This window comes from Festucalex cinctus, chromosome 21 (assembly GCF_051991245.1).
Source record: "Festucalex cinctus isolate MCC-2025b chromosome 21, RoL_Fcin_1.0, whole genome shotgun sequence".
NCBI lineage: Eukaryota > Metazoa > Chordata > Actinopteri > Syngnathiformes > Syngnathidae > Festucalex > Festucalex cinctus.
In genome coordinates, this window is record NC_135431.1 from 13,746,071 (window position 1) to 13,769,367 (window position 23,297).

At 42.2% G+C, this 23,297-nt stretch overlaps 3 protein-coding genes across 5 annotated transcripts; 1 reads left to right on the forward strand and 2 right to left on the reverse strand.

Annotated features, from left to right (window-relative positions):
- Nucleotides 1–69: 69 nt before the first annotated feature.
- actr10 (actin related protein 10) lies at nt 70–5,155 on the reverse strand. Its single transcript, XM_077510668.1, has 13 exons — nt 4,804–5,155; nt 4,056–4,128; nt 3,861–3,943; nt 3,654–3,762; nt 3,471–3,578; nt 3,308–3,375; nt 3,150–3,229; nt 2,812–2,847; nt 2,656–2,735; nt 2,497–2,570; nt 1,185–1,266; nt 610–811; nt 70–538 (listed from the first exon to the last, which is right to left on the reverse strand). Exons 1-13 carry the CDS (start codon nt 4,878–4,880, stop codon nt 357–359), a joined length of 1,254 nt encoding a protein of 417 aa, XP_077366794.1. The 5' UTR covers nt 4,881–5,155; the 3' UTR covers nt 70–356.
- Nucleotides 5,156–5,556: 401 nt separating this feature from the next.
- armh4 (armadillo like helical domain containing 4) lies at nt 5,557–10,714 on the forward strand. 2 transcript variants are annotated; one of them, XM_077510670.1, is made up of 8 exons: nt 5,557–5,848; nt 6,968–7,405; nt 8,938–9,171; nt 9,283–9,381; nt 9,441–9,584; nt 9,834–9,865; nt 9,947–10,096; nt 10,221–10,714. In XM_077510670.1, the coding sequence occupies exons 2-8, from the start codon at nt 6,988–6,990 to the stop codon at nt 10,293–10,295; spliced, it is 1,152 nt and encodes a 383-aa protein (XP_077366796.1). In that variant the 5' UTR covers nt 5,557–5,848; nt 6,968–6,987; the 3' UTR covers nt 10,296–10,714. The 2 variants fall into 2 exon arrangements, with proteins under 2 accessions (XP_077366796.1, XP_077366795.1); XM_077510669.1 differs by having other exon boundaries at nt 5,562–5,848; nt 8,935–9,171.
- An 896-nt stretch (nt 10,715–11,610) lies between these two features.
- Nucleotides 11,611–21,905, reverse strand: naa30 (N-alpha-acetyltransferase 30, NatC catalytic subunit). 2 transcript variants are annotated; one of them, XR_013281192.1, is made up of 5 exons: nt 16,262–21,905; nt 14,619–14,742; nt 14,433–14,488; nt 13,898–14,342; nt 11,611–11,908 (listed from the first exon to the last, which is right to left on the reverse strand). XR_013281192.1 is itself a non-coding variant. In XM_077510676.1 (4 exons), the coding sequence occupies exons 1-4, from the start codon at nt 16,970–16,972 to the stop codon at nt 14,205–14,207; spliced, it is 1,029 nt and encodes a 342-aa protein (XP_077366802.1). In that variant the 5' UTR covers nt 16,973–21,905; the 3' UTR covers nt 11,611–14,204. The 2 variants fall into 2 exon arrangements, 1 of the variants encoding a protein (XP_077366802.1); XM_077510676.1 differs by having other exon boundaries at nt 11,611–14,342.
- Between the last annotated feature and the right edge of the window lie 1,392 nt (nt 21,906–23,297).

Consider the following 23,297-nt stretch of genomic DNA (forward strand, 5'->3'; position numbering starts at 1 on the left):
TGCCTTGCCCGTGTTTTCAGGCTTCCAAAACATTGCACTTTTACACACAAAAAAAAACAATTTACCCCATAAGGTTGAAACCACTGATTTATTGGGGTTATATTTGTTGGCGCTAACACGATTTTCTATTAACATTTTCAATTTTAACTTAAGAATAAGTACTCAAATTTGTGAATATGTAAGAGGCATTTATCCGAGGACCAATAATAAATAAACAAAAATGTTCACCTCTCTTAAAAAAGCTAAAGCCTAGTGTTTGTGTCATTTTAGTGCGGCCGCACGTACACATGACCAACATGGAAATGTTACAAGATATCAGTGCTGCTGTTCTACAATGTTTTGGCGGCGTCTGTGTTCTACTTCTCTGTGGAGAAGGCTCGCTTCATGAGCGGCGGCGGCGTCTTTCCGGCCTCGTACAGCGACTCGGGTGGCGGCGTGCTCAGGCAGCACCAGTCTGGTATGCGTCCGGTCTGGTTGTAGTAATCCCGGGACACCGACCTGCTGCCCAGGATGTCCTGGAGTGCACCGAAGATGGCGCCTAAGCGGAAATTAGATTAAACTTCAGATGGTCTTTTTTTTTTTTTAAAGTCAGAACGGAGTGTTTGCTACCTCCGAGCCAGGCGGTGCAGTTGGGCTTGGCGGGCGGCGAGTGCATGCGGAAGTTCTTGCTAGCCAGCACGTCACGGTATTTGGGCTTCTCCGCCAGCATGCGGATCTCGGCCAACAGCCGGTGCAGGAAGCCCGGCAGCATGGCCGTGCCGCCGATCACCACCAGGTTCTCTGACAGCACTTTGCGAGTGTCAATAGGGCACTAAAATAACACGTGAGGAAATGGACATTTACATTGTTTACATTTTGATGAATTGGGCCCCCTGATGCCCCATCTAACATAATCCATGCCTTCATGATGTAGCACATAACTCCAATTTTATTTTGATTTTTAATTCGGCTACACCGCAGCACAATTAATTAGTCTAGCCTCCTTCAACTCCCCCTGCCGTGACAGGAAGTGCTACGGGAAGGCCGTGGCCACGTGTCACCATGGAAACCACATTATGAATCCAACCGTTTCCTCATTTTTACACTTGGAAGACGCGACACGGAAAAGGTTGTCGAAGCTCTGCGGGGGCTAATTAATTAGCTGCAACTGTGCAAATCAAGAAAAGTGTTTTTGTTGTGTGTACCTTAACCAGGGCGTCAAGTATGAGTGAGGCCACGCTCTTTTCCTCGTTGTCCTGCTCAAACATAATCTCCATCAGAGAGTCCCTGCATAGAAAGTGGATAGGAGTGAAAATTTGCATGTCGACACAGCTTCAGCTTTTTAACATTGTGTAAATATTGCCATTGCATAGCTAAAGACAGATTTATGGAAAGTGGATGGAGTATGGTTCCAAGGTTGGAAAACGTTTGCATGTCGGCAGTTTCATCTCAGCAACTCTGTAAGTATTTATATCATACATATATATCGCAAAAGACAGACTGTTGGAAAGTGGATGGAGTGAGGTTCCAAGGTTGGAAAAAGTTAGCATGTTGGCAGTTTCATCTTTGCAAGTCTGTGTAAATATTGCCATTTTATATATCTAAAGACCAACTGATGGAAAGTGGATGGAGTGAGGTTCCAAGGTTGGAAAAAGTTAGCATGGTGGTGACACAGTTTCATCTTTGCAAGTCTGTGTAAATATTGCCATTTTATATATCTAAAGACCAACTGATGGAAAGTGGATGGAGTGAGATTCCAAGGTTGGGAAAAGTTAGCACATCGAGTCGATACAGTTTCATCTCAGCAACTCAGTGTAAATATTGCCATTGTGTGTGTATATATACCTACAACGCAGACTGGTGGAAAGTTGTATTTAAAAATGAAGACAGACTGATGGAAAGTGGATGGAGTGAGGTTCCAAGGTTGGAAAAAGCTAGCATGTCGACACAGTTTCTTCTCTGCACCTCAGTTTAAATATTGCAATTATGTGTGTGTATATATAGCTACAATGCAGACTGATGGAAAGTGGATGGAATGAGGTTACCAAGGTGGCAAAGTAAACATTTCTATATTGCTACATCCCTCCATTACTCTTGCAATATTGACATTAAGTGTATAACTAAGACATAAACTAATGGAAAGAGTGTGGAGTGAGGTTACTGAGGCTGACGAAATTAGCATACATCCCCACAACACAATGTAAACATTGACAATGTATATACAGTCGTTTTAAAACAGACAGATAGCCATCAACGTTAGCATGTCAATACAGCTGCATCTGCACAACATATTGTAAATATTGGCATTATCTATTAAACTACAATTCACATCGCTTGAAAGTGATTAAAGTGACATTCCCAAGATTGGAAAAATTAAAAATGTTGATATGTTTACATCTGCACAACTCATTCTAAAGTGTTATATTGTACATAGTTCAAAGACAGGCAGGAATATGAATGGTTGCTGGGTTCCCGAGGCTAACAAAGTTAGCATGTCGATACGTCTATTGTTTTCACCTGATCGATCCTTTGATATGCAGGATTTTCTCACCATCCAGAGGGTAGTCGACATCTGGAGGTGGAGCCGGACGCTACAAAAAACAAACAGAAGACGAAAACGTGCTGAAGGCAAACTTAATTAGCCGTGTTGTTGATATGTTCTCACATCTTCCTCACCTCAGCGGAACCGTCCATGTTGAACTTGGCCGCCTGGAGCTTGAGGCCTCTCTGCAGGTCGCTGACAAAACATGTCCTCACTGTGCAAAAAAATACTGTTGTATTAGAAAAGAACATTTGTGAAGAGGGAAATTGGAGACGTTTGCTATGATCCACCTTTAATGTCTTCCACAGTCTCTTCCGGAATGGTGCCTAAGGCGGAATAGGATTATTAATGACAGTACTGGATGAATAAATGATCAGTATGAATTACAGTGACTTCAAGGGTAGGCACTATAATACAGCCATGCAGACATAAATGAAGAAGACTTTCACAACTACTGTAAATGACTCAGTAAATGTAGTATTATTAGTCTTCATTTTTGATCCATGTTATTGCTTTGTATAAAAGAAAAGCACGTAATTTTTCCCTTTCAGTTGGTTCTGTTTCGGGGATAAATACTGGATTTTGGTGTGCAATGGGTATTAAAAGTTAAACAAACAGTCTTAAATACCAATGATGGCGGGTACACTTTGCCCAGTGGTGGTGTCGGTGTCCACTGTGCACTGCTCCACAAGAAGTCCGTCTAATTCTCTAAAATAAACACACACGTATGCCATTAAGTCAACTATTTTATAAATGTGTATGTTTCAGCCCATAAAAGTTCCTCACTTGTGGATGGCTTTTCCACCCAAAGGCAAAGCCTCCCAAGCGGGCAGGATCAGAGTGCACTCGTAAACCTGATGGTGGAGTTAAGACGTTTGCATTAAGTTCCAAACATGACAATTCTCTATATTACAATAAGCTCTGTTCCTGGCTGAAATAAAAAGGATACCGGGAGCACCAGCGTCTCAGTGTGGCCACAGTCCATCACGAGAGCGGAGTTGATACCCAACGTCATGATGGCCATGAGGTGACTGGGTGCAAACAGCACGGAGGGCACCTGGCCAAAGAGAAAGAGAAACTGACAGTTTTTACAAGGTGTGTTGCCGCAACTAGTTTTTCCATCAAGTTGTACCTCAAACTGTTTGAAGAAAACCTTGGTGAGCGTCTCCCTGAAGTGCGATGGGCAGAGGATGGACTCGATAATGACCACCCTTCTGTCGCGAGGGTTCACCAGCAGATGTCTGGTGGTTGGAAACATTTACAAAAAATAAAAAAATAAAAAAATCCCATGCTCATCTTGTTTTTTTTTCCTCAATAACAGAAGCACACAGGGCATTACCTGAAGTACAGTGTGTGGATAAACTCTTTTAGGATGACGTAGAGCTCTTCTGTGTTGATGTTGTACTGCACCACTTTGGTTACCTGTAAGGGAAACAGCATACCAGTCAATGACATGAGACAAGGAATCTGTATTACTATAAACAATATCAGATTACTCTGACATAACACGTATGCGAGTGTGGAAACTTCTGACCTGCTGTTGTCCCGGCTTGCGGATCTCGCTCGGAATGATGAACCTGGGCCCCGTTTCCCCTGCAAAGCCGCATCTGGAATTAAATAAAAAAAATTATGAGAAACGAGGTCACTGGCATAACAAAAAAAAGCTAAGTAAGTTGTGGGACAAAGAGGTCTTAAGTTCTCATCTACTTCATGTGATTTGCCTTAAGCGAGGTTATCATGCTTGATTTAAGTCACCGATAGTGACTAAAATAGCTTCAGTAAAACAGTGGTGTTAACTTTGAAGTTAACGTTTTGGATTAGACAGCAGGTAGATAGCTGAGTGCTTAAATAAAAATCTTTATAGATATTTAAATGACAAATGATCTTAATGAAGTCAGGGAGCAGTTAAAGTTAGATTAATCCGATTTGAGACGTCTGCTGTCTTTTTTTCCCCCCACCAGGTCTTTATTTACTTTGCACCAACGTATTAAAGACTTTTCCTTGGCATAACAGTGCAGTGACACACTACAAATGAAATACTCAATTGCACAAATTAAATTGGAAGAAACTGAGATTTTGATATTCCTATTGACAGCATCTTCATCTGTTTAGCGTCACTGGCAAGTTAACATTGACTTGTTAGCTTTATTTATTAACGTGACTGCTTTACATAGTAATAAAAACAAAGATTGTTGTGTTCAATGTAGCGGACATAAATCGCAATATTTACTCCTGTCACGTTAACGATGTCAGCTAGCCAGATGCTAACGATTAACACTCACTTTGTGTACGCCGCTCCCAGATCGATGACGATGGCGGTCTTTTCTGCTCCACTGCCAAGACCGTCAAATAATGGCATTTTAAATTATTCAATTTGAATATAGTAGCTTCAAATGGAGTCGGTGCTCTCTTTTCGCATGATTTTTAGGATCGATTTTTTTTCTTCTCCCTACTCCCCCTTCTGGTTTGGGGCTTGACATACTCGATGACGTCACGCAAACGCGCCTGTTCAAAATACGACAAAATTATGATAAAACTATTATTTTTAATATTTGTACGAATGTTTAATTTGTATGCATTTTAACAAATTGTGACAACTTTCGTGAATTAAGGAATTACCAACTAATTAACATTTGTAGACTAATTTACCCCAAAAGGTAAAATGACTGTTTGTTTAAAGACGTAATATATTTAATATAAAGTACCTACACTGAAACATTACTGATATGTAACTCAAATTAAATAAGGGACTTAAATATGTATTTGCATATTTAAGACATTCGCTTGCTGCGGGCCATGACGTCACGAGTAGGCGCCTGTTGAAAAATGCACACGAAAAAAATAGCCATCAGACCGAAATTTTAATCAATTTTCAGATTAATGACATCCTGCTTAACGCACATGAATGTTTATTAGATTTCATACGTAAGTTTGGGGGCGTGAAACAAAACTTTATCTTATATCGGCGGTTAGCGAACCACCTTACTCACCTAGTATCTCCACCTAGTGGACTGGAGGGCAACCTGAGCGCATGTTCAGAAATAAATGCATGGGTGAAAAAATATATAATTATACCACACCGTCAATCATATATATAACGATCACTTCGCAATGTGAATTAACATTCAATATCATTTACACCCCCCCAAAAAGCGGTATCCATCATTTGTGGCTAATTTACGGCATCACTCACTGGTGGGCGCACTTGAGGAGAAGCTGGAAGAAAAACAACACCGAACCTCCTCTATCTCTCGCAATCCATCAGCACACGAACCCCACATTCCCGTCTTATCCTTTGCTTCCTCTGCGATCCATGCGCTCTGCAAGGTAAATACATTCGGGTTTTTTGTATCATATTTTTTTGCGCTCCATGATATCCCAAATGCGCATGGATTTATATTTAACGTAATACGACTGGAGTGCAGGTTATAGCGCAGTGTGAAGTTGTTTACTCTGCTGACGCGGAGCCGTCAGTCGGGGAAAGGTTCTTTTTATTTTGTGTTGTTTATGTTGTTGACATATTTGAGCATTTGCGCTTAGCAACAGTGACTCAGCTCTGATTTGGTAACCATGACATAGCGCCTATCTGGGGTTTGTCGCGATTAAAAAGAAAAGAAAAAAAAGCCTATTGCACGTGTTTGGTTATATTTTGAGGACATTTTACGTTCATTTGTCGCTTGCAAAAGGAGAGAATAAGTGCTATTTTTAGGTGACTTCATTTCCTTCTGTTTGCATTAAAAGATGGTGTTAGATAAAAAACACAAAATGCGATGGCCTCAATACTCAACATGACACAATTCTAAAGTTTCAACTCATATGTGTCACATTAATATATCAAATAACAATCTGGCAGGCGTAACTGAGTGTACTCAGGAAGGTGCAGGTGATGAAATTAAGAAATATTTACCATCGCTGTCTGGTACCTTCCTGTCATCATAAAACATTTTTTTTCAATACGTATAAAAAAACAATAAAAAAACATAAAAAGCAAGCATTAATTGTTTTAGAGGGTTAAGAGATTTGCAAAAGTTTTTTTCAAATGTTTTTTCGCACAATTGTACTACTCTCTTCGAGGTGTATTTTTTTTTCAGCCTGTTTTAGTATAACTAACGTTATTTTTGTAAAAATGAAACAAAACAGATGCCAAAAATCAGCCAAAGAAAAAGCATAAAATATTTTTAAATTATTGAATGTACTGATTATTCCAATGTTTTTTCGAAGAATTGAAGTAATTGATTTGTAATTATTATGCTAAATACACAAAATATGCGACTTTTTTTTTTTTTTTTTTAACTGTATTTAAGAAACATTTATCGGCCTAATTGAAAAAGTATAAAAAAAAAACATACGTATGCTAAAAATTGTACTTTCATTTTTATGAAATAGCAGTTTGAACAGACTTAGGAATCCAAATGTATCATGACTGTTGTACTTCTTCATGTGCAGACACGAAGAGCAGACAGAAGATGTTTCCATCTGACGTGCTCCATCGCCTCCTCCTGGCCGGAGTTTGCCTGTGCGTGTTTGGAAATTTGGTCCAGGCCATCCAAAAGGATTCTGCAGGCTCATTAAACAAGTTCTGGAGGACGTTTGACCGAGAGAAGATGCACAAAACTGTCCTGGAAAGGACACCGAGAGACACTAAGGATGACATTAGTGCGACGCTGCAAGAAGACGCCAGGTGGTCTTCCTCATCCTCTACTCCCATCTCCACCCCGGGCTCGCTCCCCGCTCGGACCTCCACGTCATCGTCAGGGTGGGAACACGAAGGTCCCGTCATGCCCACACCGCCAGAACCCTTCTTACCGGACATGGGTGAGGACACCTTGCCCAAAGAGGACGGCGTGGACGGCCTGTGGACGGAGGCCCCCAGACCCAGCGGAGGTAAGTCCGTCTTCGGTATCCAGTGAATGACTTCAATGAGGACCGTTTTGTGAGTTGAGGTCACCATGTTCTACTGTCACCGCAAATAAACTGGCGGAAAGAAAATATTCTAGAGGCTGAAAAATGCTTGTCAAGATCACAATGCTTTGATAGAGTTGCATTTTGGGCGTACCTCCATAACTAGTAAACAGATTTGGAGAAAGTATCTCAAGTAGAAGTACTGAAGAAACTCCTCTACTTAAAATCCCAGAAGAGCGTTGTTATACCGTTACCTGCGGAAAGACAAGGTTGTTTAACACTCCCTGCCTGCGTATCAGTGTGAGCTGTTTCCCAGACAGGAATAGAAGTTAATTAGAGCGCCGCGGGTCCCCGCCGGGGTTCAAAGCGGAGCGATGGGAAGGCAGACGCCATCAAAGGACATCGCTCGACGTGTCACTTGCCTTTTTTTTTTTGTGCTCCTCACTTGTTCTTTTGAGTTAGCATTGTTTATACAGTGCCATCACTCAGTTCTGCAAAAGCACATTATGGCCAAATTAATAATTACACAACTACATAAAAGTTGTAATCTTACGAAAAGTAAGTTGTATAGTGTTGAGGTTTAAAAAACAAAACAAAAACTATATGTTAAAGATTCAAGTCCGAATAATGAGTAAAAACCTGGAAAATCTACTTAGCTTAATGCTAACAAACAATGAAAAACGCCATTGACATGCTAACGGTTCGAGTGATAATTGCGGTTTTAGAAACTATAGATATTTGTACACACGGTGAGCGACATGTAACAATACTCATATTAGGGATGTAACGATATCCAAATATCACGATACGATATCACGATATGAAGGTCACGATACGATAATTATCACGATATTATGGGGGGTTGGCGATATTTAAAAAAGATCACAATATTGTAAAAAAAAAAAAAAAAAAGAGCTCATGCTAAAAAAAACACAATATTGTGCTTTTGTACGTAACAGCAATACATATAAACCCCCTACAATCTCTAATAACAATATTGAGGCACTTACTTGCGAAAGCAAGCACACATTGATCGCTTCAAAAGCAAATTAGGTTCCCCTTCATCTGACAATTAGCATAGATTTTAAACATAGAAGGCCAAAACATCCCCAATGAAAATTAAATTGCACTAATAAACTAGCCATTAGATGGTGCTAGAACTGCACAAATGGAAATCAACCTGACTTTTTTTTAAACAGATGTGGTCCCTTTAAATATTGTGAACATAACGACGACGATATTGTGTTTTTATATCACAATATCACGATATAGCCCTTATCGTTACATCCGTAAATCATATAGGCATATATTTTTTTATCTTCTACAAACGAATGATTAATATTACAGCATTTTACTGTATTAGTTGAAGAAATGCTACAAAATGGAGATATCATTCCCCTCTAAGAAAGTAAAAACAAACAAAAAATCTTATTCAATAATGTCAAAAACGATACATTAAACCATTAACTGTATTATTAGTAAATATTTTGACGATTAATTGTTTCCGACAGCAGACACGGCGGCGCCGCCATCCCAAGACGACGCCATGGAGGGCACCATGTCATCCGAGTCCCTCCCTCTAATTTTTGAGCCTCTGGAAGAATCCGCGGCTCAGCTTCCGGCTGCCGTCATGGCAACCGCAGTCACGCCGCTGTCGGAGGCGGACTCGGAGCAACCGGTCGCCACGGAGACGGACAAGCCTCCGCGCACAGCGCCCCTGACGACGGCTGATGGCGGCAGCCAATCAGGTCAGTTGGGGACAAATTCAAAAGAGACTCCAAAATGGCTGCTTTGAAACAAAATGGCGGAATTTGTGTTTAAGTTCCGTCCTTTCTGTTTTGTGACTTTTATGACGTCAGAACTCGCCGACAATGTGCAAGCGTCCACCCTGGTTACCATGGCAACCTATCCACCTGTGCCCCAACCCCAGTCGGGCTTAGAAGAGATGGACTCCGAGGGTAAAGCAGAACTTTTGAGCTAGTTGAAAAGTGACTTAGCTTGCTTGCTTGCTTTTCAGACGACGGGGACGAGGATGAGAATTCCGAGGAATCGCTGGAGGATGAGGAGAGCGACGAGGACACGACGGAGACGTCCTGGACTCAGCCGCCGTACAGCCTCGTCCCTCCGCCTCCTGTCTGGGTGCAACGCAACCAGGGCCTGAGTATGAAACAGCACTTTGGAGGGGATGACATTTTAGTTAGTTAGTGTCAAGAAAAACTTCAAATGTAAACATTTTTAAGTAAAAACCGTGATGTCATTTTCAGTCGACAGCAAGTGTCAAAATGGCCGCCCCCGAGATGGATAAAAACGGGTGATTTTGAGGCTGTGTTGAGACTAGAGAGGACACATACAATAATTATCGTGAAGTTTTTGGGTTGACTTTCCATTTAAAGTTGATTCTTCCTTCCAGTGCGCAGCTGGGTGGCGATGATCCGAGAAAAGGTGAGATTAAATTAAACCGACGGGCCTCATCTATCGCCATCTTTCTGTCTTGCGACCTATTGTGTCTACCCCACGGTGCAGGCGGGCTACGTGTCGGGCATGTTGGCCCCGGTGGCCATCGGCATGGTGGGGGCCCTTCTGCTGGTGGGCGTCCTCTATAGTGTGAGGAGGATTCAGCGGAGGAGGCGGAACAGCTTCAAGCGCCAGCGCAGGAAGGTCCGACCCGCGGAGGTTAGTACGCAAATGTTTTTACCTCTGCCAAAGATCATGTGCCAAAAATGAAGAAAAAACAAGCATTATCCTGCTATTAATCTTTTGGTCAGAGGTAATGACAAATTGTTATGAATCATGTTAGCAACCAAGCGAGACATGCACCGGTCGACAGGATCAGGCCATGCTGTTGGCGGATAGCTCAGAGGACGAGTTCTGACCCAAAAGACGGAACCAATCAATGTCGCCATGACAACAGCATCAATATACCATCATCTCAGACAGCTTTATCTCCCTGGACAATCTCATGTGGGAACTTGTTCAATGTTTAAAAAAAAAAAATGGCTCTGTGTGGTCATGTGATGCACATTTCACTAAATCAAAGAATAAATGGAAAGGTAGACAATGTAAGTATAGTACAGTGTTTGTACATGTGTTAGTGTAAATACAAATTTGTTTCATATCATCTTTACTTTTACGAAATAGAGCGGAAATAGAGCAAAAATATGATGCCAATGTATAGCAATTATGTTATTGTTGTTGGAACAAACCCAAGCTAGCTTTTTACACTTTATGTGAAGCTAGCTAAGATGCTAACTAGTTTCAAAAGCATTGTGTTAATGTGTGTGTGTGTGTGTGTGTGTGTGTGTGGGGGGGGGGGGGGGGGGGGGGTCTTGGTGCTTTGTCAATGCTAATACAAAATTGTTTAAAATAAATAAATAAATAAATAAATATATATGGATTATAAAGACCAAATAAAATGCTAACGTATGCTAATTATGTTGTCAGCGTCACAACTAGTCTCTCTCTGTACAAATACGGCACGATTTGTTGCAGTTCGGAAAACTGTTGGATTTTGATTTGTTTTAACACATTGCAACTTTAAACTGTATTTTTCAAATTGTTAATTCACGACATTTAGAAATATTACCAGTTTACAATTACATGACCTTTTGAACACATTGTTTTTATTAGTTTGCTAAGACGCTAACAGTGCGAGCGTCATCAACCCAAGTTGGTCTAAATGACAATTTCTTATTTTCATCTTTTCATTTACACTGTTTGCATCCATGTATGGATCAACTGTTTCAAATGTAGCACAGAACACAAAATAATGGACTTGGATTTTTTGTATTTTGTTTTTTTTGGTGTTGTTGTTTATCAGGTTTAACTGTGTTATTTGGTTTTTTTCAGTTAAGGAAAACAAGTAATTTCAGTCTCAATAATTTGGGAGACATTTTGTTTACAATTGAAAGCTCATTCAGTCAATATATAGTCATCAAGTACACCCACACTTTATCTAATCATTCTATACATGAGCTAACTTTTTTGGATCATATTTGATTTGATTGTTCCATTCCTCGTCTGTTCATTGTTGAACTGCAGGTGTTAATGCAATAATACTGTTTTAGGGTATATATATGTTAAAAAAAAAAGAAAAAGATTTACCTTTTGTGTTTTCTCAAAATAAAAGAATTTCAGAAAATTAAATGGAGTGTGACTCACGTTCAAAAACAACTTAGACCACTGCGGTGTACAGCATTAAAAAAATCAAATAATTTATTTCTGTGTTCTTTTTTTGTTTTCGCTCTCTTCTCCACATTAAATAAAAGCTATCAGACATTTCCAAATTCAAATCAAAGGGATGCCGAGGAAGGGGAAAAGGGAGGGCAAAATAATTTTGACATGCAGAGAAACAACAGCAAATATCGATTTTTGCCTCTTTTTCAACACAGCGTGGATGGCGGAGGATGTTTTTGTGTGGTCCATAGATGGCACCAGTGAGGACAATGCGGACTTCCAAGTCGGTGGGGTGGCTCATCATTTTCGTTTCTTTAAATGATAAAGATGAAAAAGCCCTTCAGTCGGATAAGCTCAGGCTGTAATGCCCTTTAAAACAAAAACAAAAAAAAGACGACGGCACTGCCTGGTTCACAGTATCATGACAACATGTCAGGGAATAATCACACGTTTCAACCGATTCCAGCTGTTCATCCACATCGACGTATGGAAGACGGTTCAAATAGCCCCGTCGCCATGGAAACATCTCCAGGGGCGCAGAAATTAACATCCAGTCTTTTGGGGGTGTCAACACTGTTGCGTATATTGACAAAAAACCCGCACACGGAGGAGCAATTGCCTATGGGGGAAAAAAAAAAAGTGCCATTTCGATTTTTTTTTTTTCCTCCCATTGCTCTGACGTCAAATGTGACTTTTGGCACCATATGGGTGCAATAAAAGCACGCAGGCAGGCTATTTGCATATTCAGATTAATCGCAAGTTTCCAAAATTGACAGAGGGGGGGGGAGTCAAAAAGTTAAGAACAAACGTCTAATTCAGAGGATTCGTTTTTACGTCATGAGGAAGAAAAAAAAGTTGCAGTGTAACCAGGATAAACAATAGTGTTAACAACTTATCTTTGAATGGCCACAAAAAACAAACAAAAAAAAAACATTGAGAAAGCCATGTAGTTATATTAAAGTTTTGAATTGAAAATATGAAAAAAAAATCTGACTTAATAACGCAGAATTTGTAATCTACGGAGTGAATGCCTGTTTTTAACTTTAATCCTGTGAATTATTGTGACGTTTCCGCAAATTTCTCAAAACTGTGAAAATTTTGCAAAAGTCATTAATTTCCAAAGTTGCATCATTATGAGAAGACAATTTTTTCCCCCCTCATACTTATTTTCTTAACTGTGACGTCATTCGTTTCAGTGCAGCACTAATTTGCGAGTTGTGATTCAAATTTTGATTCACTTGTTGACAAAAAAGTAAAAGATGCGTTTTCCTTCCATCGAGCAGAAACTACACGGAAAAGGTTTTTTTTGTGTGCGGGCTTTTTTTTTTTATGGTATCAAATAAGAAGATTGAAATAAATCCGCTGCAAAGTCAAAATAGGACACACGTACACAATTTTCCAAACAAGTGCATCTGACATTTGTTCTTTTTTATATGAAAACCACAAAACAAAACAACGCAGTTTGCTGTAAGAAGTGTCGCGTGGTTCCCAATTTTTTGTTTTTAAGCTTTGAGATGAACGTAAACAAAGATGTCAGCACAGTGTGTAACGCGGAAGATTGCGGTCGAGCTCAAAAGCTAACCCCTCACGCTGTTACCTCCGCCAAGGATATCATATGACACACTGAATATCTGGAACCTTTTGTGTAGTGGCTGGAAAACACATTAAACATTTTGATAAAAATCGAAGAATTTTCCTTTCATTTTAAATAATTTCGCAGCAAATATTGCACACATTTTGATGATAATTCTGCATAGTATTGTAATTAGATTCCATTTTTATGACTCATTTTGCCTTGGTGGAGTTCTCTGTGCTTATTGCATGTCGTTCTCGTTGGCATTATCTCCTTTTGGGGGGGTTGCGAGGGAGTTGGCAGCACATTTGAACGTGGGGGAAGCCAGAAAATCAGGGAAAAGGGGTTATCCAAATTTGGGTTTCACTGGATTTTTATGAACGCCGAAGCTTAAAAAAAAAAAAAAAAAAAAAAAAAGTGGAGGTGATGTTTGAGGTGCTCGCGGAGTGATTCGGGACACGCACGCACAATAAAATACATTTTGACACAGGCTTCAGTCCTTGGAGGTGTGAGCGGCAGAAACAGCACCACCAAGTGGACAAACGAGGAACTGATAAACATGGGGCACTCAAACACGCACGCACACACACAAATGTAGGCAGCCAATGACACGCACACACGCACGTATGAACTGAATGCAGTCACGACCCCTCCGAAGATTTTAAAAAAAGAAACACAAAAATAAACTCCACCATGAAGTTTGTGGGTCTTTTAGGCCCCTCGCTTACTTGTTTTCCTTGCGTCCGAGCGTCCTCGCCAAAAGTCTGAAGGTCGAACAACGTCATCAAGGTCGTCACAGACCATCGCCTCCCCCACAATCCTCCATCTTTTTTTCATGACGGGAGAAAGAGGGGTCTTCGTGGAAACATCTGGCGGGCAAGAATAGTGTGTGCGTGTATGGATGCGTTTATATGTGCATACTGGTTGCATGTATGCGTGTGTGTCTGTATGTCAAGAGTGAAACGAGGCAGGCAGGCTTGATGGTCTGCCGCCCACCCCCCCTTCTCCCCCTTCCGTCCTCTGAATCGGGCCTCCTCAGCGCAGCCACAGTTTGAGCCTGAGCGCGTCCACGCCGTTCAGGTAGTATCTGAAGAGCCGCTTGTCCCGCACAAAGCCTAAATTCTCATACAGCTTCAACGCCGACTTGTTGGTGATCTCCGTCTCCAGGACCACCTATGGGTGGAAACCGGCGGGAGAATTTTTTTTAAAATTTTTGGGTGAGGGGAAGGAAAAATAAGGTTGATTTTTGGAGGGCGCGCTTACCTCGTCGCAATCGCCCTCCACCATGGCGTAGATGGCCTTCTTCACCAGATTCGTACCTGACAACAAGATGGCGTTAGGGCAGGTTAGTGTCTCCACTAAAGTACAAATTTAGATTAGGGACTGAACCCGATCCGAGGGCTCCGTGTGTATTAATAAGCAAAACAAAGAGCGACTCGATTTCCTCACCGATGCTTTTCCTTCTGTGTTTGGAGTCGACGGCCAGCATGGCGATGTAACCGCGTCGGAACATCTTCTTGTGCATGTCCAGCTTACACACGATGGCGCCGACGCACTCCTGCTCCACCATGGCCTGCCCAAACACAATCACACCGTCAAATCGAAGATGCTTGGACCACATTTTATTTTCACCCGCAGCACGGTTGACTTCTGATTTTAAACTGAATTGGTTAACAACATACATGATTGCAGGGGCCATTGTGTACACCAGGGATGGACAAACGGAATAACTCGTCCAATAATTTTTGAAAATAAAACTTAACTCTTGTGGAGCAGTTTTAAGTGGTAATAACAGTGTTCAGCACTAGATGGCAGACATAGCTTAGGAACGCCTGTAACCCCAAGACTACTAGTGGGTCTAGCAAGAAGCCAGCGGCAAATTGGGTTCAGAAAATTGTGTCTTTCAATTGAACAAGATTAAACAACAATTGACAGTTTGTTTAAAGTACATGAGATACTACTTCCTTTGTGTTCTTTAAAAACGTGGATATTATTCTTCGGTGCTTTCAAATACTGTTCCGATACGGATACTGGTATCGGCAGAGGCCCCAATACTGCATCAAAACAGAGGTATCAGTATCAGTGAGTACTAACAAGCAACATGCCGATACCATTAATTCCAACGCTAATATAGGACTTTGGATGCAGCATCTTGTGTCTTGCTCGTGCATGACATTCACTGATATGTGACATGTTCACTACATTCTGATCTGAGATATCCTATTGGCCCTTGAATGCTCTGAACAAATGGCAGGACAGCTTTTTCATGTTGCGGAAAAAAAACAAAACCTTAAGTATCGGCAATGGTATCGTCATCAGCCAATACTGCAAAGCAGGATATTGGAATCAGTATCAGGGGCCAAAAAACAGTATCGGAACAACACTACTTAAGGGGCTGTTTTGTTTGCTCCAAGCCTTTTGCATGAGTTTTCATTTAGATTTCGCATTTGAGCATTAAACATAAAATACTCTGCTTAATATTTGGTTCAACAGAAAACAGACATTTGCACATATTTTCCCCTGGTGTACACACAACATACAAAAAAGTGGCTAGATTCATATGCTTATCAAGTTTTGACGCAGGTACACGTCCATGTTGTCAGGGAGCTCGGCATGGACCACAAGTTTTGACATTGTGGTCAAACTGGTTGTGTCAGAGAGTTCTCGCAATGACATTACGACTAGTGGACAAGCAGAAACGTAAAGCTTCTATATAAACTGCAAAAAGGTCCACTTAAGCAATCACCTACTTTCTTCATATTTGAAAATAATACATAGAATCACAACTACTCAGAAATGGAGCTTAAATTCTACGGGAAATATCACATTTCCTTTTCACTTACATAACATGTACGTGTTCAAGTGTTCTAGTGATGATAAGCTAAAAAGGCAAACAATAATGATAACCAGAACTAAAAATACTAACGCTCTTGGCAAGCACAAAAAGCATGTTATGGAAACAAGAATCCATACACAGTATTTACTATTAAGTACTTGACATGTCACTTAGGAACCGTTTTAGGGTATTGTCGAATAAGTGCAGCTGTCATGGAAGTGAGGTATGAAGTATGGTGGGGGGGTTTGACACTCACCAGGAAGCAGAGCTGCGGCCAGTTGTGGATGAAGTACCTGTACGTGTATATGGAGTAAGGCTCAGACAAGTCCTTGGTGATGAGTCTCATGATCCACGGCATCTGCAGCTCGGACTCGTAGCGTACATAACAAATGCCGTGGCTGTCCTCCTGCGGCGAGGCGCCCAATTCCAGCCGGGCCAGCTCCTCCGAAGGCGGCTGGGGCTGCTCCGTGTCCCCGGAGCTCTCGAAAGCGAGCGACGCCGCCGCCTGAGTTCTTGTCCGGGCCGGCATCCCGTTCATGCTATTGTTAACCAGCGGCGAGTGTCGGCCGTTTTTGGAGCGGGGGCCTTCGCGTTGGCAGTGTTCCATGTCGTTGGGGGCGGCCGGGGTCTCGCCGTCGTCGCTGTCACAGTTGTCCGCGGGCGGTCTCGGATTGTCAAGGTCTCCCCCAGGCTCCTCCACGGGACTACCGGCCAAGCCGTTGAGCTGCTGCTGCTGCTGCTCCACGGCTGGCATTTTGAGGTGCAACGCCGGCGGGCTAGCTCGAGTTAGCATGTTTTTCTGCTTCTTCTTGCCCGACTGCTTGGCTTCGGCGAGCGGCTTCCCCGACGCGGGGTCCACCCCGGGTCGACGCGGTCCCCCGTCCTCGCCCTCAGCCCCGGGGAAAGGTGGACTTTCAGCCGGGGATGCGGGCAGTGCGCTACTAGGCCCAGGCGGCACTGTGGCCATCCCACCGCATCAAGGTGGCGATTCGCGCTTTGGAAACGTCGGACACAAGCTCATTCACGACGCCAAGCGGGGATACGACAACGCCACGAGTACCCCTCCGCCGAAAGTGGCGTAAATCCGCGGATTATTGAGGCGAAAAGGGGCTCTCGAAGCGGCGACGGTATTCGCTTGCTTTCTCCTCGAGCTCTCCCTGCTGCCGCAAAGTGCTGTCGCAGCAAAGGCCATTGCAACACTGCCGCACGGTGACGTTTTACGACAGTGCCGTAAAACGCATTCGACAACCACTTTACCCATCAACAAGTCGTTTGAAAGCGAGTTAAATCTGTTTAATTTTAGCGAATTTTTATAAGTAACTTATCAGGAGCTACTGGGTTTATCCCCCACATATAGTGACAATCAATCAGGCTGGCTGAGGATATTAATGCTCTCTGTCCCCCTTTTATAGAGATTCCCAAAATTATTTTTTCATTTTGTTCATCTATCCTTTTCATCAAATTAGTGGGTTGTTGATGCCTTTCAGAAAACATCCTGACCCTGTTTGTTCAAAACCTTAGTGTTATTATTGTTAGTTTCGCAACCACTGAGTCATGACCCCATAATAGTTCGAAGGGGGAAACGTAATAACTGTTGGCTCAACCAGGATTTAAAAATAAACCCGTTAGTGTAGAATTTTGTGATCACTATTAAGTTTGTCAAACTGCATGAAGGAGGTTATCAAGTGGTGTAAAAAAAAAAAAAAAAAAAAAAAGCAGACCACTCCCACATAAGAAATAAGAAAACAAGCTGCAGTCAAGCAAATAATTTCTGAGGATTATGAGGGTTAATAAGAAAGTGGGCTTTAAAAGGCTTGGGCAGAGATCTTGACATTAGTCTTAAGAAATTAGATGCAAAGCTTAAGCTGCAGCAATTTATGTTAGAGCGAATGAGAATACAGTTGTCCTTTAACATTCTTTTCTAAGAAAAACAAACAAACAAGTTCTTGTCAGAGGCATTCCTCTATTTTTGAGAAACAGAGACTTGGTCTGATCTTAGCTTCGGATCCACACTGCTGGTTTAAACAGACCGCAATCCTTTGTTGTTCCTCCAACATGCTTTCACAAACCGTCGCCTACTCTGCTGGAGTATAATTTTACATGAGTTTACAACTTGAAATCTGGCATGTAAAAGGAAAGGATAATTTGTAACACTATGGTCTCACCCTCTTGAATAGTCACTCTCAGGACCTCTTTTGTTTGTGTTTAAAATATAGTACAACAAACAATACATATATATTTTAATGCATTAAAATATTAGTAAAAACTACAGTCAAATATATTCAAAGCTAGACCAGGAAGTAGTTGAAATGCCGCAGACGGTTCATTTGAAATGTTGGCAGTTAACATACTAACTTTCTCTGTGTATAACTACACAATATAAAACTGTACATTTACCAGTCATTATGTGATTCAAATTGTATTTCAAGCACTTTGTGGCGAGGTTGAAGAAATGAAAAACAGCGTTGTAATTTCCTTAACCTCCAGCAGAGGACGCTCGAGCACTTGTTTTAATCGCCCCACTCTTGCAGCAATACCACAACTCCACCAAAAGGCGTCGCCGTTTTACTATTTTATTAGCCGACGCTTGAAAGAAGCGACAAGGACCGTCCAAGGACGTTACGTCATTTCTTGGCTACAAATCACCACTTTTTTTCTTATTAAGTAAATAAATAAATATATATATATATATATTGTAACAATACAATGGTAACAATAATAACAATGCATATGACCCTAGTGAGAATGAGCAGCACAGAAGAATAATCATATCCATTTTAATATTAACAACACTAAATATAAGATGAAAGGGAAAAAAATCCAATTAAAAGGGTAAATTCGGCTTTTGCCTTGACGAATAATAAATATAAATACATATTTTTTTGTCTTGCAATACAAATCATATTTCATATTTTAGCAAATAATATATACATTATAAGAATATGTACATAAATAACTTCCCATTGAGGGGTTAATGAAGGCCTAAAACAGAATATATAACTGATCTACATAGCACAGTTTTAGTTTTTCAAATATGGTGCTAACAGTTCAAGTTCATTGATAAAGAAGATAGAAAGATGTAGATCTATATTTTTCTTGAACACACTCATAAGGGGCCTATAGATCTCGAGCTGTGCAGTGCGGAGCGCGCCTTTGAAAGCGCTCTCTAAGCCTCGAGGTGCTGAGAACTGGTGAAGAGCCGCAATGAGACATGTGCAATCAGTTCCCCCTCTTCAAATCTCCTTTCGGGGCCTATCTACTTGAACAGGCTTCTCTTAATGACTTTCTCCATCACTTCTCGCCAGCTTTTGCTGGGGACTCTCACAGACACTTGGCTGCGTTTAAATACGTTCACTATTCTATTCTGTCCCCGCTGTACCCCCCGCCGCCGAAATCCCGTTTTCCAAATATCTCCAGGGTGTCAGTTGCGTCATGTGACTGGTGTGCTGGTGATTACAGTGCTCGCTTGGCACTCAAATGAAGCCTAGAACCAAAAATACCTTACAAAAACACAAGCAGTGTAGGTCAAAACGTACCCAAATATCTGCCCACAACCCCTCCTGTCCACACTTTGTCCCTGTGCCTTTCGCCTCGTCTCTCTCTCTCTGTCCAGGCTTGGCGTCTGGTCCACGAGAGCTGCATTTAATTTGTTTCTGTTGGCTTAATTAGGGACTGAAGTGAGGGGGCGGGACTAGAACAAAAAGCGGGTCAGGCTGCATGGATGGAAAGATGCAGGTGCAATGCGGTGGTTGCCAGAAGATGGCCAAAACTGAAAGAAATGGACTAGGCCGCACAATTAGGGGGCGCAATTCGGGCAGCGGCCCTTGAGATACTTTTGAGCTCTGGTGGGACAATAAAAGATTATGATCCGAGCAGATAAATCACAAGCGTAAGGATGACATCGTAAGGATCACTGGTTAGGCAAGAGGGATGACGAGACTGGATTTGACCTTTTCCGAGAGGAGAACGGGGGCATCTCTGGCAAGGCTGGAGGGCCCCCTGAGGGAGCGAGGGGCTCCAAGGGGCCCTTTAGACAGGCGCCAGCCCGGCGGGGGGAGCCCAGACAATCACGCGGCCTCATATCCAAAACGGAGGGACGAAGGACAGAAGGGTTTAAGGTGGAGGACGAAGAAGCCCGAGATCTCGGGGGTCCAGGTGGGAACTGGAAGCGGAGGAGGAGAGGAAGAAAGGGGGAACCACGGAGAGATGGCATCCATTCTCCCTCGCATTGCCCCCCCCCCCTCTGTTACGGCGTTTATCGCCGTCGCGGATCGTGCCGTATGAACAGCGATCCAAGTCAACCATCTGCTGAGGCTTGATAAGCCTGGGAGAGGCGGCCATTGAGCTGTCACTCACAGGAAGAGAGAGAGAGCAAAGGAGGGGGAAAACGGGAGAGGAATGGATGGCAAAAAGATCGGCGAGGCATCTGTCTAGTGAGGGGAACGACTTAACGTCAACAAGACGTCCGGCCGCCCAATAATCCCACTCCTCTAATGAGAAGTCGTCTAGTGGCCGATTTACGCTTTTTGTCGCTTTCTTTTTGCTAATCGTGCCTCGCAGACGTTTCCTTTAAATGTCATCAGGACCACTCAGTGTGATTAAGCCATTCCCCAAATACTGGACTTTATGGAACAATTTTTAAAAGAGTGGGGTGTCCCTCTGTGAGGGTTGTCTACGCACTATGATAGCGGACCAGACTCCTCGGGTTCTCCACATGGAGAATTTCTTCTCGATTAAGCTGGCATACAGTTGATTAATTTCAACCCACCTTAAACATAGAAGGCGCTAAAACCACTTAGCACATAGCTATGTGTTAGCGTGTAATGCAGAGTTCAATTCAAGTGTAAAAACTCAGCCCCAGGTACCCAAAACTGGGTGCATAGATAGCATAGAAGCCATTTTGTTTGGACATGATCATTTTGAACTCCACAAGGACATATTTTAGTCAAGCTTGGTTTTTATGAGGAAAACAACATCCTGTGAAGGGCTATAAAAACAGCACATGTCATACTTACGCTAGCTTGTATCAGAGAATTGTCCCAAATGAGCCACCATTGGAAGTAAGAAATGTATACTAAACTGGGGTGACCAGATATCCTTGTTCTAATGGAACAGTTCCATTTGAGCCAATTGTCTCGAGTCCCAATGGATTTCGCTAACTCCATTATTTTGGAACTAGAACTACTTCCTGTTTCCGTGTCTAAGGATCATTGGAAATGTAGTCATACTAGCCTAAAGCGGTGGTCATCGGTGTGAGATTTTCTGGCAGCATATTTCCAGTGTTGTAGTGCGGGACTGACGCAAGGTAAATGGCACAGCCAGCTTCCAACAACTGCTGGGACCGAGCAAAAAAGGTTGGATAATGATGAGTGCATTGACTTGACTTGTTTAGTGCTGTTGAACTGTCAACCAAGATAACATTTAGCATTAGCTAAAGTAATAATACCATCTATCACCAGATTGACTAGCAATTAAATTTGTTATAAATAGTTCCTGCTGAGAATGTATCGTATATTTTCAGCAAAATTGTAGCGTACCGAGTTTTTAATTTTGAAAATCTGGTCAATACACTCAAAATGTGGTCAACGGGGAGAGAGTGATGGCAAAGTTTGACGATCATTTTGAGGATTCACTATAAAAAGGCAAACGCCCGTTTCACCAATTGAACTGAAATTTGGTGGTCATGTCCAGCCAATCAGGATGCATGAAAAAGTCTTTTGGACCCAAGCTCAAAATTGAGCATGAATTGGGCTAGTTTGTTTTAAAGCAGTCATTTTGAGCAAATTCAGTGAGCCCCAATTGGATTTGACTTTCTCATCCTCACACATTTTCAATCATAATTTGCTTATTTTTAGCCTTAAAAGAAACATTTGAGCATCAGAGGGTGATATTGTGGCAGTAGTGCAGGGCATGAATTGAGGCGGGGAGGGGGGTCAGGCTCGGGAGTGAGGGGGGGGTTAGCAGGGGATTAGCCGAGGCCAGTTGGATCATTTTACAGCCGCAGGACCCCTCTCACCCTCGGCAGTCTCCCGGACAATGAGGATTAAACTCCTCTTGTTCCTCAACTCGGAAAAAAACGGCAGGGCGACAAAGGCGCTATTCCTCCCGGGTGCCTGGCTGGTAGCTGGGTAGCTGAGTCGGGGAGGGATGCGAGGGGAGGGAGGCGAGGAGAAGGTAGGGGGTCCATCATAAAATTAATCCCTTCACAGTTTGCTGTGGTGCAAAGTGAGATATGAGGCAGACACGTCTAATGAAACGGCGCAGTCATCGAAGGGCACGGCGATAAAAGCACGTATCAAGCTCGTCATTAGCGCCGACGCTAAAAGCCCGTCGAGAGGTTGGCGCTCTCCGCGGGTGACTGGCACCACAGATTAATCACTCTGTGCAAAAAGATACTCCACCTACCAGCCCTATCATCTTTTATAGAAACATCTTACACTAGGAATCCAAACACATTTTTAATCACAACAAATGGCAGTTTACAATTTAGAGGAGGAAATAGTCAGTTAGTTTAGTTTAGCCTAGTTGGAGTAAGCACTCCAAAACCCTTTTAATTGACTACTGGCCTTCTCCCTTTAATCCCTAAGACTCTAAAATCAATGCGTCTACACAGTGCTAATGTACAAAAGAGATGTAAAATGCTAACACTAGCAGTTTGAGGATGTTGTCAGGTTGATTTGGGAACAACGTGTAGCTGTTTTGCCAAAGCTTTTTATGCTAAGCATCACATTAAGGTGAGAATTAGTTAGCCAGTTATGTTGGAAGCCATAGTACAAATTTAGCTTTAGCATTATGTTGCACATTTAAGTGGATTTGTTTCACCGTACACGGAAGTGTAATAATGGCATCCTATGACGTAGTTTAACATTCTATTTTTTTATACTTTTTATTTTTTTTTAAGATTTAAAATTGACATCTAAAAATTCAAAAGCGACCAACTAGGGTTTTCGGTGTGGTACAAGGGGACAAGGGACAGGATGGGTGACTGACTCACGCTCGAGCCACACTCTTACCAAATACGGGTACAGCTCAGCTTCTAGCTACTGTATGTCACGGCTAGCATGCGCTGTTTGCAGGATGTTACGCTCAATAACACAATTGAAACACCATCATACACACATGAGCTGCCTGCATCCATCAAACTTAAGTACAAATCTATCATAATGGATGTCATTAGCTGAAATTCATAGTGATACTTGCCATATTTTTTGTATGATGTGTGTGGAGTTAGTCTCGTATTAACCCGGGACGCCTCGTATTGTGGGCTAAATTGGTATGTACCGTAAAATAAT